This window comes from Teleopsis dalmanni, chromosome X, assembly GCF_002237135.1.
Source record: "Teleopsis dalmanni isolate 2A chromosome X, ASM223713v2, whole genome shotgun sequence".
In the NCBI taxonomy this organism is placed as follows: domain Eukaryota; kingdom Metazoa; phylum Arthropoda; class Insecta; order Diptera; family Diopsidae; genus Teleopsis; species Teleopsis dalmanni.
Window position 1 is genome coordinate 13,965,165 of NC_051848.1, and position 20,957 is coordinate 13,986,121.

The 20,957-nt window shown below is 30.0% G+C and overlaps 1 protein-coding gene across 1 annotated transcript in view; it reads left to right on the forward strand.

The window, feature by feature from the left end:
- The first annotated feature begins 904 nt into the window (after positions 1-904).
- LOC119687945 overlaps positions 905-20,957 on the forward strand; it is a 64,346-nt gene continuing 44,293 nt past the window's right edge. Inside the window, exons 1-2 of the mRNA XM_038102507.1 lie at positions 905-983; positions 10,349-10,425. Of these exons, the coding sequence (XP_037958435.1) occupies positions 10,420-10,425 (6 nt within the window). The 5' untranslated portion in view covers positions 905-983; positions 10,349-10,419. The remainder of the gene's footprint in view (positions 984-10,348; positions 10,426-20,957) is intronic.

Genomic DNA, 20,957 nt, shown 5'->3' on the forward strand with positions numbered 1-20,957 from the left:
AGTAGCTGCTGATTTTTATAAATTAATATCTTTATTTTGTCTTCATCAACTTCCACTGGTCTTCTAGAACTAGGTACATTTTTAACATTAAAATTGTCGGTTCAAAATATTGTCAGCCTATTTTGACAGTGGTGTTCTGTCCATATTATTATTATTGTTACGCGATGTGGCAGGGCGACCGTCGGGTCTATTGTGCCCCTTCTTGATTTAGAGTAGGTCTCGAACCTTTGTCAATAAAAAGTAATATAGAACCTACTTTACAGAGTTTTATTGCCTCTCCCATAAGAATATACATACCCAGGAGCCTATTCTGGACTATATGCATTAGCACAGGGCATTTTAACAGCACATGTGTGGACGACTCCTCATTCTCTTTACAGAATCTACAGTTTGCATCCGTAGTTCTGTCCATATATCTGCTCCACAGATATCGGATCCGCTTTGTAATACTTCAATAATATTTTTAGCTTTTCAATTCTAAAATAGTTAAGTTCCATGAAAGTTTTTGTTTTTACTTTTTATATTTAAAAGAATACCAATTAAAAACTGTTTAATAGAATCACTCCGATTTTAATTTCTGAAGTCCCATTTAACAAATAGCATCACTTTTTTTATAAATATCGGTATTTCAAGTGCTTTGAACTGGTTCATCTTTTTACTTCATATCAAAATATATAATGATTATGCAGCTTAAATGTAAAGTTATTGGGAAAAAGTAAAATTACTATATTAGGGTGTTTTGGCAGGAACAACAATATATCACTTAGGTTTGGATGTACAGTTATGACTTCTGAAACCAATAATAAGAATAATACAATTTATTTATATAAAATAATGATTTCAGAAATTCAATTTTTAATTTTTTACTCTAAATTTTAATTCCAATCTCTTTGGTTCTAATTACAGAATAATTCTGTGACATTTGTTACAATCGTGCGATGCGAGTGGATCTAAGAAATCAAACTGAAACACATTATTGGATTGTAAGTATTAGCCAGAAATAATTGCATTAAATCTAAATTAATTCATTACAAAACTCAAATTCTTCCTAATGACTGCATTGTTGAAAAGGAACCGCCATTTATTATCCTAGCTCTAACCAAACGAAACCACATTTACCTAAAACCATCATATGTATATTATAAAAATTATTAACCTGAAGCGGGGCCAAGGAAACTTATCGTAAATGAGTCCAGCAGCCAAAACCTTCCAAGTACCACAAAAAAAAACAGAAAAGAACGAACACGAACTCGTTGAGAGCCACAATTATTTAGTGATATTCTTATGAAAGTATGCAAAGTTGTCTGTATAGCACCTTATTCTTCATCTGCCGTCTTCGTGATTGTTGCAATATTGGCCTCCAGCCAAACACCAGTGGCAAACAGTACCACTAAATACACACTTCGCTATAGATACAGTCCACATTTGCCACAGTTGCCACACTTGCCACACTTCGAATGACTAAAATTATTAAGCGGCTCAAGCGCCGATAAGCAGAAATAAGGAATGACACCGCTAAACTTGGTTGAAGTGACGATGGAATATCATTGTTTAACAATTTGTTTGAATTTATTATTTTCATTTAGATTATTTTTTTTAATTTTGTTCTTATTTCTTTTAAATAATTTTATTGCATATTTTCCTTAAATTGAATTTCATATTAATTTTGAAAACATTTTTGGCAAAGGTTGGTGTCTGTGCTGTGTGCTGCTCCGCCGCTTCATTGCTTTGTTGTTTTGTTGTTTTGCCATCGGCAGATGCTCCAGCCAAGCGGAGTGTATGGCCACATGCAACATGTCATGCCAAAGACTCGACTACGTAATGAAGTACCTCGCATTTATTTGCATTTGGCATTGGAAACGTTGCCTCCGCAAAGAATCCGTTTGTCACGTGTTCGATTGTTGCCACTTAACTTTTGATCAAGTGGCATATTTTTCAATTATGACAAAAATTTTTAAGTGCGGTTAACAAAAACAAAACGAAGACAAAAAAAAATTAAATAAAATTAAAATAAATTCTAAAAGTTGTTTGACGTTTTACTGTTGCACGAAGAATAACGATTCCAGCTTCAACAGTTCTTCAAAGTTGAATAACTTTTTCAACTGTCAGATTATAACACTATAGCATGGAAGTTTATTTACATGGTGCATGTCATTTTTTCTTTTTCTTTTGTTGTGTTGAGCAGGTGGAATGAAACCGACCGTAGTCGAAATAGGGTGTCCGACTCCCTAACATTAATATGTAGTGTATACGGACTAAAACACCTCATCTCTTCCCTCTTCGGCGAGACGTATTACCCCTCGGAACCGCTTTCGCATTACTTCGAGGAGGGTCTCTTTTATGTTGGCATTTCAAGCCACGCTCTTGCGATTTTCGATCATGGTGCATGTCCTTTTGTGACTTTAAAATCGAATTAATCTTAAATGGAAAGTAGTAAACCTTTCTTTTTGATAGTCTTACATCAGAAGGTTACAGTTTTGATGTTAAATTCAATATAAGAACAATGTAAATAGCCACTTGCTGGTGCCTTTATTTTACAACATCTTAACTTGTCCTGAAATATCGTATATGTTTCAGCAGCAAATACAGAGTCATGGAGTTGTTGCTGAAATATGGAGTTGTTAAGACCATCGAGCAATTTCTAACATCTCTTTTTACACATATGATATTTTATATATGAAAAGCTATAGAGTCAAACTTCCATAACTCGAACTTCTATAACTCGAATTTCTCTATAACTCGAACAAAAATATTATCACGTGCCGATAGAAATATGAAAAAGTGCATTATTTAAGTCAAATTTTTGTTTTAAGTATGAATCCATTTTGGTGTTAGGGGAAGTCCCTTTTTCCAAACCAATCGATTCAATTTTTTCTTTCTAATGTTGCTTCTTTGTGCAAATGCCAGTTGCTGATAAATGGTAGTCAAACGATAGCGCACTGCTTTAACAAAGTTGAACTTAGCCAATTTTCTGCATGAGAGGAACAAGACGAGATTCCTTTAATATTCTTGAATAACATTGACGAAGACCGTGAATTAATGTAAAAGTAAAGTAAAATTGAAGCAAATAAATAACTTTCACAGCTACTCTTAACCATTATATAATATTAAGCTCCCCTATCTCAATATAGGGGACCCCATTCCAAGCGCAACGGAAAGTAATGATGAGGGTTCGGTTGATGAAATTGTTCATCAGCTTTCCAAGAATAAAGTAGAAAACTAATTCAGAATCCTGAATTTTTATTTGCAAACGAATGATAAATTGGAATCTCTTTTTACTAAATGTAAGAAGAAGAAAATTTTTAATCCCAAACCCTAATTTCTGAATATTTTACTTCACTATAACTTAAATATCTTAAAATGTGATTCTAGTTTCTTTCAATCACACAAAAAAAAAAAAATATTTTTTAACTTGAAGTCTCCATAAGTCGAACCTTTTTTTTTCAAAATGGTACTACGAGTTATGGAAGTTTGACTGTTTGATTCAGTTTAGTCCCATGTATTTTAATATGTGTAATACTTATTGTATAGCAGGCTAGGTAGCATTTGTTCTTCATTTCAAGACATATGTTTTTCTTCAATTTTATGCTTTTTGGATCATCTACAACAAGCATCTGAATTAGCTGTGACCTTAATATGTAGTCGTCTTACTCTTTCTCTAAGTACTATTAATATTATTTTTTGCTGCATATTATTGATTGCTTTCAGTCGACCGCACGAATTGAAATAGTCTTATTAAAATTGATCTGGATATGGAGCCAAGGGGCTATACAAAATTCATATGCTTTCAATTATTATTCTATTAATCTTATACTTAATGCTGCAAACCTAATAATATATGGGATATAAATAAAGGGATGTACAAGCTTAAAAAAACAATTTAAGGAAATGTAGATAGACTATATAATTGTATTATGATGGTACAGAAACTCTCTACATTGACGTTATGTTCTTGTACCAGTCCATAAGCAAATATGTAAGAAAATTTCGGAGATATTTTTTTTACTTTTTCGACGAGTCACATTTTTCCGTAAAAGCTAAATCGATATCGTTAGATATCGATATAGTTCTTCTTTTTTAAATAGCATTCAATAATCCATTTTTAGAGTTTTACCAAAATTCTTTCTCAGTAATGGTTTCTCCTATTCCAAGGAAAATAATAAATATTATTCCGTACTTATCTCAAATAAATTGCATCATATATTCAACCGGCTGTTGTGCCTTGATTAAATCCAAACATAGTTGTCTATACTCAGTTCTGACCCAGAAATGGTTTCGTGCTTCATCCATAGTTACGTGTTTTAGGAAAAAAATTGTGTTTCTTAAGCTCAATAAACTCCATTATTTTTCCTATTCCCAATTCAATGATGTCTGCAAATTCCCAATCACTCGAGTAACCCAATTCCAGATCAAGTAATTAATTTTTTTTTTGTCGCTGGAGCGGAATTTCACTTCTTCGTTTTTAATTTAGCGCCATTTATTATTTTTCACTTCCATAACCTTTTGCTAATTGAAACAATATTTTTTATTAGCAAAATGAGCAGTTAACATGATTTCTACCCCTGCCCTTCAGCGGTGGAACTTCGCAGTTAACAAACATGGGAATCCATAGAAACAATTCGAGTTGAAATTATGGATTCGCACGCGAATCATGCGTTGCGCACATAAAATAAAAAACCCATTAAAGTATTTAATAATTTTTGTAAATTATGTACATAAATTTCCTCTTAAAACTTTTTTTAGTAAAAATTTAATTCAGATTTATCGAAAATGAATTAATTTTCTTTCCCCTACAAAATATAGTTGGCACTTTTAGTTCCAGAAGTGATACACTTCACTATATGTGTTTACTACAAAAATAGCAAATCATATTACTCAAGAAGGCAAAATACACTGTCCGAATAAATAAGAGATAGGGGAAGGAAATTTTTTCTCCTGGAAACCCACTTCGTAGAGTTCTGTAACCTACTATGCAACATTAATTTTGCATTATTTTTCTTAAAACATGAAGCGTAAAGAAGACGTTGAATGAGTTTTACAGTCCCAATGCAGAAGTCCTAATGAGAGAAGTTAAGGAATGTGACGTAAGGTTAAAAAATAGTACTTACTAATAAAAAAACGCATTAATAATACCTATTTTATGTCCAGATCTGTAAGGTGCCATATAAATTGTAAGGAATAACATATCATCTCAATGGCAACCATGGTTTTGTTGATATATATGAATTATTTGTGAAAAGGTTTTTGATCTAATCGTCTTCGATCTTAAAAATTTTCAATTTTTTTCCTAGCAATTTACATTTTAACAATTTGAATCTAAATGAATAAATATTTTTGATGGTATATATTTTAGAAATTATTTTAATTAAAATTGCGTGGGTTTGCGTAATAATACTTCTAAAGATAACGCCATCAGAATATAAGTCAATTTTGTATAAAATTTTCTAATGAATATACATTAAAATGAAAAATAAAATTTCCCATGTTTATTTAAAAGAAAGATTTTTTAGCAAATAATATTAAGTAATCAAACGAAAGAAATTTTAATTTAATTTAATTTTAATTACTGAAAACATTTCTGAAATACTTTATTAATTGTATTTCTAACAACTTGTTTCAATAATTTACAAACCCCGAGACTTGACCATTTTAAAATTGATCTATGGTATAATGCAGATTCCCAAAACCCAATATAACCCCTCAACACTTGTCAACTATGGCAATACAAATGAGCGTTATTTCTAGTCTATCTCTCGAACCACATATTCTACAGAAGACGCAAAGTAATCAGAAATTCAATCTGAATCAGCTGAAAGATCAACAGGCAAAAGCAGTAAATAATAGGGCTACAGCCTCATTAACCCCATCACAGTTCAAACCAAACGCAATAAAGCAAAGCACGCTAGGACGCAATTAATCAGTGCAATATCCGATATCACTCCAAAATACTTCACAAGCACTATGGAAATCTCTTCCACCTCTTTTATACCTCATAACTTTTTCGTTTTTCGTTACGTGTATTTTTATTTGAAAGAAAAGACCTCATATTTTTTTACGATTTTATCAGAATCGCAGGTAATAGAGTGAGAATATAATTTTCTTATGCGGAAATCTATTCTCTTCAAATAGTAGTCATATTAAAACTTATGGGCCAATTTACATAATATTGAGATATTAAATAGATGAATTCCAACATTTTTTGTCTTATTCTATGCTACCCCGTTCAAGTAAATGAAGAACTTATTTTAGGTATACAAATATATATGCAGATACACTCGAGTTTACTTTCTCCTTAAATGTTGAGCTTAAGTCTTTGTAACAGAAATTCTTCTTAAATAAAGAAAGAACAGAAACTGGAGCAGGGGAGGTTTCCGTTTGCGAATGCAATTAGAAAACTAAAATGGTTTTCGTTTGCATTTCGCACTTGCTAACACATTATAATGATTAAGTAAAAAAATAGAATGGAAATTCACTATACGACTATGAACTTTTCTGACAGCGTCATTCAAAAAAGAAAACTCAATTCTCAGCGATTTCCATAATTGGATTTCCGAAGTTTGAATTGCTGCATGCAAAGTTGACGTTTATCGACAGCATTTGTACTGCTCGCCTGCAATTAGAAAAAGTTGTGTCCTTTGAACTGAAATTCCTTAGACATGCACACATAACAGCAATTTAAGCTTTGTTCAGCACAAATTTAAAATCTTTTATTCTTTTTTTTCAGAACTTTGGTACAATTTAGTAAAATCTTCAAGATCAAAAACATTATTTTTTTAAGGCTTAGTTCTACTTACCACGTGAAGAGAAATGTATGCTTATATCTAAACCATATTTTATCAGATATTTGAGGATTAAGGAATCAGATAGTGAAGTAATCTAGTCGATAATCATGATTTATGAATGTATGAATGGAAATCTCAATGGGTCTCTGCGGTGTACACTCTTTTTTCTATTTTTCTCAACCACTTATTAATTTTTTAGCGCTGTAATATAGCATATGAGTGCTGCAATCTAGAATTTTTAAAACAATGATTGCAATTTCATTATAAATACAGTGTTTAGTATTACATAATTTTGATGATATGTTTTAATAGAATTTATTGCCTTTAATCTGGCTTTACATGGCCAGATTTGTCATATTCCAAAATACCATATAATAAAAGATATTAATAATTTAGCAAAAAGACAAAACGGATAATTTGTTTTTATTAAACGAACAATTCGAATATAATAACAGTTTGCCATAATAAATTTCCGTGAATTTGTTTCGGATATTAATTACCCTGTAAGCGCTTTTTTATAAAGCTTAAGAGAAAAATCGTAATACTTTCTCCCAACTAAATACTTAATATATGGGAGTAATCAGTGTTTAAAGTATCAGAAATTTATAATTTAAAAAACTTGCCTTCTTTGATTGGTTGGTTTCATGGGCGTCAGAATTTCCTGTTCTGCCTAAGTGGCGTATGAATTACAGCAAAAACCCAGAGGTTAGTATTAAAACCAACCGGCATTGTTGATAAAGCAGATTTTTTTATGCGATCTATATTTGAGGCTTATTAGTTTAAAAATTTCAGTAATGAAATATCCCAAAGTTTCCAGACCTTAGAACTTGCAAAGGAAGTATTTAGTTATATCGTTTGTCGTCTGATTTACTTTATCTTCTACATTGTCTTCCAGAGGCAAATGTTCTAATTTTTTTCGTATAAATTATATTTGACTTCTGTATTTGTATTCTGAAAATGAATAGGGAGAAATATAAGAATAGAATGCTCATATTTATACATTATCAGAAAAAATTATTCGAAATTTTTGAACCTAAGTGACTTTTAATATTCTCGAAACTTTAAGTATCTAAAGAAAAACATTTGAAGCTGACTACAGCCATAAGGCGTTAAAGTCAATATTTAAATCAACTTAGGAAAACTGTGAACTATATATAAAATATTAGGGGAAGTTCTGATGTTGGAACATTTTACGCAAAGGGATCTACTTTGATGGCGACAAAAGAGCTTTTGTTTGATTGACGATTTTGTATATCACATGTAATAGCTAAGTATATTTTCCACACTGAATGGATGTATATACTGCGTTAAAATTCATAGATTTTTTATTGGAAATATAATTTATCCATTATACCAAAGAATCAAGCTTTTGGTTAATGTCGCTTTGAACCCTGACATTGTGTAGGTATGCATCTTAATTTCTAGTAATGAAACAACATATTAAAAAAAGTGATATCTGCTTAATTGTAATTATAATCAAACTAACATTAAGAATAAGATGGACTTAAGTAAGCCTGTCCCCAATAAGCTAAGAAAGTCATAATGATTCCACATTTTTTGTAATAGTGGGTAGAAAGATTGGCATATTAGAACCAGCCGAAAGCATTGATAAATGCAAGTACCTGGCCAATATTAATACTGGAAATATCGGCAAGTGTATTAAAGAACGTTGCGCCCACATCAATTATTATTTTCAATTTATTAAAAAAAACTTTAATATTAATACAATATTATTTTAATGCTGAAATAAATTTATTTTACAGGTCGTCTTTTGGTGTCAAAAACATTATTTTTTTAAGGCTTAGTTCTACTTACCACGTGAAGAGAAATGTATGCTTATATCTAAACCATATTTTATCAGATATTTGAGGATTAAGGAATCAGATAGTGAAGTAATCTAGTCGATAATCATGATTTATGAATGTATGAATGGAAATCTCAATGGGTCTCTGCGGTGTACACTCTTTTTTCTATTTTTCTCAACCACTTATTAATTTTTTAGCGCTGTAATATAGCATATGAGTGCTGCAATCTAGAATTTTTAAAACAATGATTGCAATTTCATTATAAATACAGTGTTTAGTATTACATAATTTTGATGATATGTTTTAATAGAATTTATTGCCTTTAATCTGGCTTTACATGGCCAGATTTGTCATATTCCAAAATACCATATAATAAAAGATATTAATAATTTAGCAAAAAGACAAAACGGATAATTTGTTTTTATTAAACGAACAATTCGAATATAATAACAGTTTGCCATAATAAATTTCCGTGAATTTGTTTCGGATATTAATTACCCTGTAAGCGCTTTTTTATAAAGCTTAAGAGAAAAATCGTAATACTTTCTCCCAACTAAATACTTAATATATGGGAGTAATCAGTGTTTAAAGTATCAGAAATTTATAATTTAAAAAACTTGCCTTCTTTGATTGGTTGGTTTCATGGGCGTCAGAATTTCCTGTTCTGCCTAAGTGGCGTATGAATTACAGCAAAAACCCAGAGGTTAGTATTAAAACCAACCGGCATTGTTGATAAAGCAGATTTTTTTATGCGATCTATATTTGAGGCTTATTAGTTTAAAAATTTCAGTAATGAAATATCCCAAAGTTTCCAGACCTTAGAACTTGCAAAGGAAGTATTTAGTTATATCGTTTGTCGTCTGATTTACTTTATCTTCTACATTGTCTTCCAGAGGCAAATGTTCTAATTTTTTTCGTATAAATTATATTTGACTTCTGTATTTGTATTCTGAAAATGAATAGGGAGAAATATAAGAATAGAATGCTCATATTTATACATTATCAGAAAAAATTATTCGAAATTTTTGAACCTAAGTGACTTTTAATATTCTCGAAACTTTAAGTATCTAAAGAAAAACATTTGAAGCTGACTACAGCCATAAGGCGTTAAAGTCAATATTTAAATCAACTTAGGAAAACTGTGAACTATATATAAAATATTAGGGGAAGTTCTGATGTTGGAACATTTTACGCAAAGGGATCTACTTTGATGGCGACAAAAGAGCTTTTGTTTGATTGACGATTTTGTATATCACATGTAATAGCTAAGTATATTTTCCACACTGAATGGATGTATATACTGCGTTAAAATTCATAGATTTTTTATTGGAAATATAATTTATCCATTATACCAAAGAATCAAGCTTTTGGTTAATGTCGCTTTGAACCCTGACATTGTGTAGGTATGCATCTTAATTTCTAGTAATGAAACAACATATTAAAAAAAGTGATATCTGCTTAATTGTAATTATAATCAAACTAACATTAAGAATAAGATGGACTTAAGTAAGCCTGTCCCCAATAAGCTAAGAAAGTCATAATGATTCCACATTTTTTGTAATAGTGGGTAGAAAGATTGGCATATTAGAACCAGCCGAAAGCATTGATAAATGCAAGTACCTGGTCAATATTAATACTGGAAATATCGGCAAGTGTATTAAAGAACGTTGCGCCCACATCAATTATTATTTTCAATTTATTAAAAAAAACTTTAATATTAATACAATATTATTTTAATGCTGAAATAAATTTATTTTACAGGTCGTCTTTTGGTGTGCCTTAGGTGCCATTATTTTGGGTGGAATCGTTTTCATTTCATATTGGATACGAAGATGCAGGTATGCATACTATTGTTATGTATAAGACTACAGTAAAAACGAATATTTGAATATAATATAAATAGCATTAAAACATTTGTGTATAGCTTATAGCATTAGAAGTGAAGAATTTTAACTTAAGATTTGTACTTATAAAGAAAGTACAATTTTCGAAGTGAAAGCGCAAAAAACTTTCAAACAAAATTGCGATTACCGAAATCTAAAAGGTAAAAGGAATTTTATTGAAAAAGTTACTGCCAAAGAATGTGTAAAACAAAAGATTTACTTAACCTTTGAAATGTTAAATGTTCTAGAATATAAATGTCAGGCATGCGGTATTGACTTTGTGGGTGCGAGCCGCCTTAGCCGCTTCAGCCGCAAAATGTAAATGCGGCACAGTGCCTTTTAAAAGTTACTCATACGCCCGGCGTCATTTGTGAGCAGCAATTTTGACGCCCACATTTTGGGGCCAGAAATAAACATCATCAAATGAATTGAAAAATATGCAGGTTGACTGTGTGTATGAATGCAGGTGCGAATCGGCGTGTGTGTAGAGTCGCTTTCATGTGGTTACTGATAATAGGGGCTAAAACAATACCTCACAAACATACAAGCTCTTTGCCTCCGATGAGCGTGCACAAATAGGTACTTTTGTATGCACCTAAATGGGCCTACAAAAATAAAATGGATTGCTGTCTTAAGCTCCACAATGAGTACACGTGACTGAAAGAAATACAAACACATTTACACAAATAAACCATAAATAAATACTGACACCCGCCGGACACAGCTAAAGTGCATTCAAATCGTAGTACTGTACAAAAGCGTTGGGGGAGGGAAAATGACTAAATAAATATTTGCATTTTAGTGAAGAAAATTGGCTAAGTGTCCAATTTTCCAACGCTGTATTTAAGTAAATGAAACAAAGCAAAAAAAACAAAAAAAAACGAATATTAATGAAACAATGAAATGAATTACAAGAAATAGGAAAAAAAAAATAAATTGAAATAAAAACAAGCAGAGTGAGGCAACAACATGCAACAAAATAAAACACAATCAATTATTTAAACTGACAATTTCCACACGAATGTGAATGTTTTATTTAATGTCTAAGGCCATCACTTTGACTACATACATATTTACACAATCACACAATTACACATTTACACAATAACGAAATTAAACATTCGAACAGAAAAGCAACAAACGTTCAAGGATATAAATGAGCCGTACTTATGCTAGGCCCCAGCTAAGGCAAAGGCACTGTGTACTCACATATGTAATTGCACACAAACAAATACATGAACTGTCGTAAAATATATCAAATGACATTTAGTTTACAAACGCCCCTTTAATAAGACCCCTAACCCAATAGACCATAAGTAAATATTTAAATGTGTTATGTACCGTTCAGAGCAATTGTTCTGTTTGGAATCTTTGTAGCACGCTTCAGAGTGTTACAATACTACAATATTCGAATAGTTCGCGTACTTTTAGATTCGAACAGTTAGAGATCAAACACATATTCATAAAAAATTTCTACTTCGTTTTATTTTCACTATGTTTTAATAAAATTTGTATAACAGAAAATATTCGAACATTATATGATATTCGAATATACTATGACACACTATGCTCAAGTCAAAATGATATCAAGTAGATTCAAATTTGAATATTAAGATTTTATATTTTGAATATTCGAAATTATTCCAGCTGCTTCATTTTTCTTTTCGTTTTCGAATCTCAACATTAAGAGTTCACACTTCCAATATTCGAAATTATTCCAGCTGCTTTATTTTTCTTTTTGTGTTCGAATCTCAATGTTAAGAATTTCCACTTTGAATATTCGAAATTATTCCAGCTGCATCATTTTTCTTTTCATTTTCGAATCTTAACATTTAGATTTTATACTTCGAATATTCAAAAATGTTTAAGCTGCTTCATTTTATTTCGTTCTGCTTTTTTTGTTTTATACAACTGCATATAACAGCCAATATTCGAACTTCATATGAAATTCGAATATTTTCGAATGGCACGCTGTGGTCAACTCAAATCCTCCAACAAAAATATACTTTAATATCAAACTGCATAAAGCTTTGAAGTAGTCAAAGAAAATTTGAACCCCTAGTTTTTAGGGTTAACCTTAAACACGTATCGAAATGATGGAAAAATATATATACCCATAAAATTTGTTTTAAATTTCATTAGAAAAGAGAAACTCTAATCTTTAGAAAATACACTACCATTCAGTACCTGCAGATCCTGCAAAATAAAAGGTACCTCCGAGTATTTAACTAAATAAAATTTTTTAAAAATTAAATTTTGCAGAGAAAAATGTGAACACAGTTTTATTTACATTCGATTTCAAATTTATAAATATATACCTAAAAACTTAAAAAAAGACAATTAGTAAAAGTAATGTTAAATTAATTAATTTATATCAAACAAAATAAACTATTCTTTTTTTCGATTGATTTTCAAACTGATTTTTTAAATAATTTAACACATAAATATGCAATAAATTCAATGTTCGATAATTATGGCAACCCTTAGCGCTCTGGTATTTAAGTGCGCAACCCTCCACCTTCAATTGGGCAGTTCAAAAGAAATCCGAACTATCAACTTAACACATTAGAAAACCATAAGTGCTCATGCAGCAACAGCGGCAGTAACGGCAGCAGCAGCAGCAGCAGCTCCATAAGTTTTTAACAATACAGCGCTTCACCAGCAATAGTAAAAACAATAACAAATACAGAAAGCACAAAAACAATAACTGTATATGTTTTTTGTCTTGAATTTCATAGCGCAACTTTTTTACGACGTATCAAAACAAGAAACAAAAACTAGCAACAGCAACAACAACAACGAAAACAAAAACAAAAACACAAATACAGTATTATTAGGAAAGAAATGTTAAAAAGCCCTTTTAATGCTTTTTACAACTTCAATGGTTGCTTTTTTTCTCATAATTGTTGTTTCCATTTAAAGCAAATACACAACCAAATGCAGGAGTATGTGTACATGTGTAACTATTATGCGCATATACACACATATATGAAACTAAACTACTTGCTGGTTTATTGTTAACATTAGCTGAACTTACCAGTGAAAAAGAAAATACTTATCACATTGAAGTAAAGAAAAAAAATGTATGTTAGTTGTTAGTGTGTTTATGTATTGTATAAGGATTTGTTGTTGTCGAAACGTATTGTAAAATAGTTGCCCTTTGAGTAATCGACAGTTCCAAAAGTCTAACTAACGATACAGTGGATCAATGCTGGGAAAATAGTATACAAATGTATACGCATTATAATCATTAAAATGAAGGAATAATATATAAAAATTCAAAAACTTTTATAAATTATAAAAGTCACAAATAAATATATATAAATTATAGTATATAATAAAATTAATTAAACTGTTCTATGTATAAATATGTATGAATTATATATATAAATTGAAATAAATTATAAAACAAATGTGTACACAAAATTTAATTAAACTATACAATCAAGTATAATTCGCAATCCCAATATATAAAACTCAGCTTAGTAAAAGTATGTATGTATGTATGTTGATCCTTTTTTCGAGTCAGCGCAACTGGGCACTTTTACTCTTTGATAGCTGGGGGTACTACAGGGTCCCACCCATCTCATTGACTAATTTATGTATTCCTTATAAGTTTCATGATTATTCAGTGATTGATCTAAGATCTGTGTACCTCCCCGTGTGGAGAGTGATTACTCTAAGATTAGATAGTGCTAAGTAGGATAGCCTGTCAGTTTTCGCATATAACTTCAGGGCTCTGTCCCTTATATATATTTTGATCGGGTCTATTCTAAGATCTCTTAGCATGTCGTTTGTGCGGACATGCAAACGGAATTGTGGAACGATATAATATTATATATGCTATTAACAACCATAAGTTGTAGGTAACTAGGTAGGTAAAGTGGAAGGAGAATTAAATTCTTTTCAATTAACTAAGAAAGCCGTTTTAATTCCATATTCCTCTTAATTGTGCGTAGAAGGATGGGCATATTAAAATTAGCTGGACGTATTGATAAATGTAAATATCTAGCCAATAATAATGTTGAAAATATCGGTGATTGTGCTAAAGAATGCAGCGCTCAATAGCTTAAGCCTGGTATTAGAGAAATTTGTACATGAGCACAACAATTACTCTAGTATCTCCTCTTCGAGCGTTGGTAAACATGTACTACAGGTGGTTTGACAAGACAAGCCAATCCTACTTTCACGCCGTCCTGTAGTTCAGGATCCCTTTAGAACTCATATACTAACTTGGATACTTTCTATTCACTATGTTCTATGTATTAAGGTTCATGTAGATCTTAACCTGGCTGCTAAGAAAATAAAAGCCCAATTTGTTTTTTTCTGTCGCAATAAATGGTCGTAAATCCACTTTCATCTTTGGGTGACACGAGCAATTGAAACGGAAGTTTTCACAGAAAATGCACAAAATCTTGGAAGCAACATTAGAATAACCAGGAATTCAAATTAAAGTTTCCTTGGAGCCAGTGCCTACTATGTTACATCGTCTATTTTCATAAACTATTTTAGACAAGAAGTAGACTACTAAAATAAAATTTATAGCTGCCTAATTATCAGTGATAATGTAGAGTTTTTTTTTTTGAAAGTTCATGCTGGCAGTAAGAGAAAAAGCTCCTATAATGGCGAAAACTTAGTCTGAAATATGGAGGTAAAGTTTCCAAAGTAGTAGGATTCACAAATCCCTAGATCCACAGAACAAATTCCGGTTCTTTTGCCATTATCCTTCCTTGATCCGTTAATATAAACAATTTTTGGCCTCACTTGTGTTGTGATCCGCTCTTTCTCTCTATCCCCTTATAAGGGAGTTCTAGTGGCAAAGCTGTTATCAAAGTATAAGTTATGAATTTAAGTTGTATTTTTACTTCTTCTTCGATAGAGTTTTTTTCTTCACGTGACCTTATAACTCTCGTTTTCATTCCCGGAAAATGATAGATATGGCAAATAGATGCCATATCCGTCGATTTCCTCACGATTATATACATTTCAGAAATTTTCATTAGTGACATAATGTGACAAATATTTTATCTTCCCAGCTCAACTTGGACATTAGCTCTAATGGTAGAGAACGAAAAGTACATAAATGGTCGCAAATTGCAATCATTATTATTTTTGAAATTTTCCTCACTGTGCTCATCAGTTTCTCAATAGTTGAAATGCTCTGGGCACTTGACAGAAAAATTAAAAATCAATTTTTTTAATCCAGTTAGGGATTTGCTTGCTTCGCCACCAACTCAGGCCGCTGGCAAAGGTGCACTCACATTCACTTAAAGCTCAACATCGATGAGAAGTCCACTACTACATGTGCGGCAAGCAACAGCAATTGTAATGTACAAACACACGCGCAAACACAGCAAAGGAAAGTGTAAGCACACACACACACTAACACACAGGCCAACAAACGGACAGACAAGCTCGTCGACTAATAGCAAATTCAATAGTTTTTCCGCTTGAACCAAAAGAATTTTCGAAATTCTCTTTCATTGTTAAATGAAACGTCGCGCTGCGTTGATTTTTACAATTTTCACAATTTTTCCGATTTTTGTTTTTCGCTTTTCCAATTTGTTTATTTGTATTAGTCGCCGATTACGTCAACGTTTGAAGTGCAGCGCCATTTTCTTCTGATGAAATAAATTTTGTGTTAATTTTTAATTAAAAAAAAATTTTTTTCAATTAAAAAATAAATAATTTTTTTTAATTAAAAAATAAATAATTTTTTTGTGTGAAAAAGTTTCATTTCAAAAAAAACCCACAACTTAAAGTGATATTTAAGCGGAAATTTGCCTTCATTGTTCGCGCCAAACAAAAAGTTTATGAAAAAAAATTTAATTATAAAAACATTAAATATGTTTTAAAAGGTTTTTAATTAAATTACATTTATAAACTGTAAAATTTAATTATAAAAAAAAACTTACACAATATTACAATGGCTTAAACCATTGCACCGACCAAATGGACAGACAACCGATCGTACCTACAAACATTTTATTATTTTACATAAAAAATATATATATTAAAGTTTTTGTTTTCTTTAAAATATTTTAAACAATATAAACACACAGATGGAATAAGCACTTAATTTAATTTTTAATTTAATTTAAATTGAATTAACATATAAAAATTTTAATTTATTATTTTTATTTTTGAAACCGGCTAAGTAATCAATTAGTCAATGTTTCAAATAATACACAATACTTAAAATTATTTTTGAAAATAATATTTTATTTAAGCCAATACACTATAATCGAAATATTGCTGAAAATAATATATAGTTTTTACAAGTAATTTAACAAGTTATATGTAGAAATTAGTCCGTTTTAAAAATAAAAATAATAAAAATTTTGGATAAATTTTAATAAAAATTATAAATTAATTTTTAATAAAATGTATTGAAAAATACACAAAATATATTCTAATTTATTAGATCTGATCAAATTGGTTTGATATTAAATCATTTAAGGTCATAGCAAAAATAATAATTGTATATTTTATTATACAATAATATTATTTTTATATATTATATTAATAATAATTGTTGTTTTATTTTTTATATGTAATATAATTAAAAAAAGTACCAGACAAATTAGATTTTATTTTAGCGAAACTTTAGTATTCTTTATTTATGGGTAGTTGAATTGGTCTCAAATCGGATCTTTTCTAAATATTTATTTTACACATATTTATCTTTTTGTTCGTATGCTTAATGCGATGGTATGGTATTGTGGGGCTTTGGCTCCTTTGCAATGCGATTATTTATATCAAAGTAATTTAATTTAAATAATTTTTTATCTGAACATTATATATTTGATCTATAAAATAGATCAAGTGAATTGTTTCATATTTGAATCAGATGGGCTTAGATTCATAAAACTTTTGACTTTTGCTATTCAACACTAGAGCAACAACTTCATTAGCTCTAAGGTAGTGGTTCCATATAAATAGACAGACAAAAAGCAACGCTGACAAAGAGCTAGACAAAAAATTAGACAAACATTAGACATACAGCCCGAAAATCTGAACAAATCTATTTTATCACGTTTAGAAATTTATGATAATCTCTGTAAAATGCTACCCATCATGTCTTGAACATGCAATTAAGCCAATCACTTAATTTTAATGGACCCCAAAAATATGCAATTAAACTAAAATTAATTCAAATTAATAGATCAAGTTTATGTAATTTAATACAAATTTATTGCATAACAGTTGAATGAGTAGGAGTAAAATCCTTACAGAGAGAGAGTTGTAGGAATGTGATATATACACATTTGAAGATAGCCAAAACTGATAAAATGTTATATTTTGAGGGACCAATGCAGTAACAAAAATAATTTTTAATTTTACAAACTAAAACTAAAAATTGAATTCTAATAACGATTAGACCATTTAGCCTAACAGCATTACGAGATGAAAGTCTATAACTAAGAGAGTTGCAGAGAATTATGCTTCTAACTCTGGCTATGTATACAAAAACTTAAAACTATTAAAAATATATAGAGTTAAAATATTGTTTTGAGAAAATAGAAAAGTAGTAAATTTTATATAATATTTAATCTAAAATAAACAGTTAACAATCTCTAGTAAACTTATCTGTCTTTTTATCATAAAAACTAAATTGCCTACTTTCTATACATCTCCGGTTATGCAGTACTTTGCGCCTATTAACTATATCTAATTAAGATAAAGCATAAATCAACGTTTCCTAAATTGAAATACTAATGATATTCTCCTAAGCTTTTCTTAACGCAACTCCATTCACATAGATACTATTAATCACATATTATATATCAATTACATTGACTTGTATCTCAAGAATCTCAAAGATTGTTGATTTGATATTTTCATTTAACTGTCATGAAAGGAGAAAGAAATTTGAAAACTTTAACATTAACATATTTTGAGATTTATCGATAATCCTCCTCCGATAATCCTCTTTTTCCGTGTATCGTGAAAAAATTTTCACAATTTTTTTTCTCAAGAGTGCGGATCCATAGGGTTTTATATATATTTATTTGCATAGGATTTTGAGAGTAATATGTTTATTTCTTGTGGCATTTATTTCGATTTCTTTTATAAAAATTATTTGATTTTCTTTCTATTTCAGTTATATATTTTTATTTGCTCCGTGACCGGAATGATAGTTCAAGAACTAACACTTGCCTGCATTCTATAATTTTTATTATTATTAATAACTTTAGTTATGATATATAAATAATCAATTTAATAACGAAATCTACGAGAACTAGATATCTGATCAATGTTATCAATATTAATAGTTTAGCTTAACCCATTTCGGACCGCTGTGTGGTATACACGGCTAGTTTTGAATATTTTTTAATATTCAAAGAATATTTTATATTTTTTAGGTTAAAAGAAAGTGAGAGTAATCTCTCATATAAATATTAAACATTTCTCATCTACTAAAACTTGTTATATTTTACTATGTGCATAGGCATATAGATTTTTATCTTAATTTTTGAATATGAAGAATCAAAAAAATTATTATTATCTACATCCGAACGTTTCCATGCAATGCTTCTGCATCTCGTAATTTTAACTTTCAACTCTTTGATTACTGCATGTAATATAACTTCACCCCTATGGGTATAGAATAGGAATCAGTGATAGGATCCAGTGAAATGACATGAGGTCCAGCCCCGCTTCAGCACTTGCTAATTTTATAATGCTTTAAAATTGTATCACTTAATCCACTTAGATTTGATTTATTCCTTCTACTTTGATCCCTAGAAACTTTCATCAATGGTTTAATTAATATGATTTTAGAAACCACTTTACTAAAATAAATAATTAGTACCTATTCCGTTACACTGAAAGTTTTTTAACGGTTTAATAGTCGGTATTATTTAGCTTAGTTTTCTAAATCAACGTAAGCTGTAACATTAGATACATAAAAATAACTCATAAGCTTCTTAAACCAATCGTTGTATTATATAACGATTACAATACTTTACAATATATGACTTTCAACTATTAAGACTACATCCAAGTTTTGACTGATCGATTTAATATTTGGTAGAACTTTTTGAACTAAGGTGATTTACTCAATAGCTTATTTTGAAAAAATACGTAAAATTCATATAAGAACCTGTAAGTAAAAAGGCACTTTATCTGTTAACTTGAACTAGCATCCATTTAAGCAAAATTTTAAGAAATTAATCATTTAAATCCCACAGATAATGTAGTCTTGCAGTACCCGACACAGCTGTGTCCTCAGTTTAAGATTCACTGAAATAAAATTAAAACTATTTTAAGTCGATTCCTGTACTACGATTCCTGCCACTCCTTATTATAGTCATTTGAGATATGTTTTAGTCATTTCCAAATAAGTACCTTAAATACCTTTAAAGAGAAAAACGTTTATTAAACAAAAGTCCGTATATCTTCTTTATTTCCAATATAATTAATAATATTATAAAAAGTATGACAAGTTCATCATACATCTCATATTCAAAATATAATTATAAATAGTAGTATAAAGTACTTCTTTTAATAATTTAATCCTTAAATTAATCAATAGAATAAATGTCAAAAAAAAATATTTCATGTCCTTAACACCATTTTTGTTCATATATGCGATTAAATATTTCGACACCTAATATTTATTTAGTGAATTACAGATTTACATGTCCCTGAATCTCAATGTTATCTATATCTTAACAATGTTATCCTTTCTAAATAATTACAAATATTAGTGAAAAAAAAAACAAATTATTATTTAATTACATTACAAAAGCCGTGCCACTTGTGACTTATCTATAAAGGACCCCTTGCTACTAAAGTAAGTCCCTGTAGTCGTTCATTAACGATGAATGCTCGCTATTCGGGGAACATAGGCGCTTGCATGAAATCCCATTTATTTGCATTGGGCCTGATTCATTTCTAGTCGTACATGCCTTGAACTGTAATTTGTACCTCGTCATGATTAATGGGCAAATGCTGCCAATGTCGCTGTTACCAATATTAAAGCTTCATTAAGGTTTTATTACATAAAATAAAAATAATTAATTGCTGTGTTTGTGTTTGTGCTTGTGCTTATGCTTGTGCTTGTGTTTGTGTTTGTGTTTGTGCTTGAATATCCTTTAAGGACAAATGTTTGGTGTTTTGGTTACTATTGGCGACAATTTACTTATACTGACCTTTGTCAAATTGCGATAGTTAAAGCACATTTCGGTGTTTATATTTTCATACTGCAGACCTAATAAAAGGACATCGTCTATTTACAATGTCAGCAACAAACTCGCAATATAATTTCACGTGGAAACATTAGCATTTACAAAAAGGATTGGTTTTGAAATAGATTCTTATTTTTAGATAAAGTGTTATGGTTGGTGTTAAATATTAATCGAGTTCTTATATACATTTTCTAAATATAATAATTTCATTTTTTCAAATCAATTTTTTAGCACATTTTACAACTAGAAAAATAGCTAAAAAGTTTAAAGGATACGCCCAGCCATAAGTGTTAT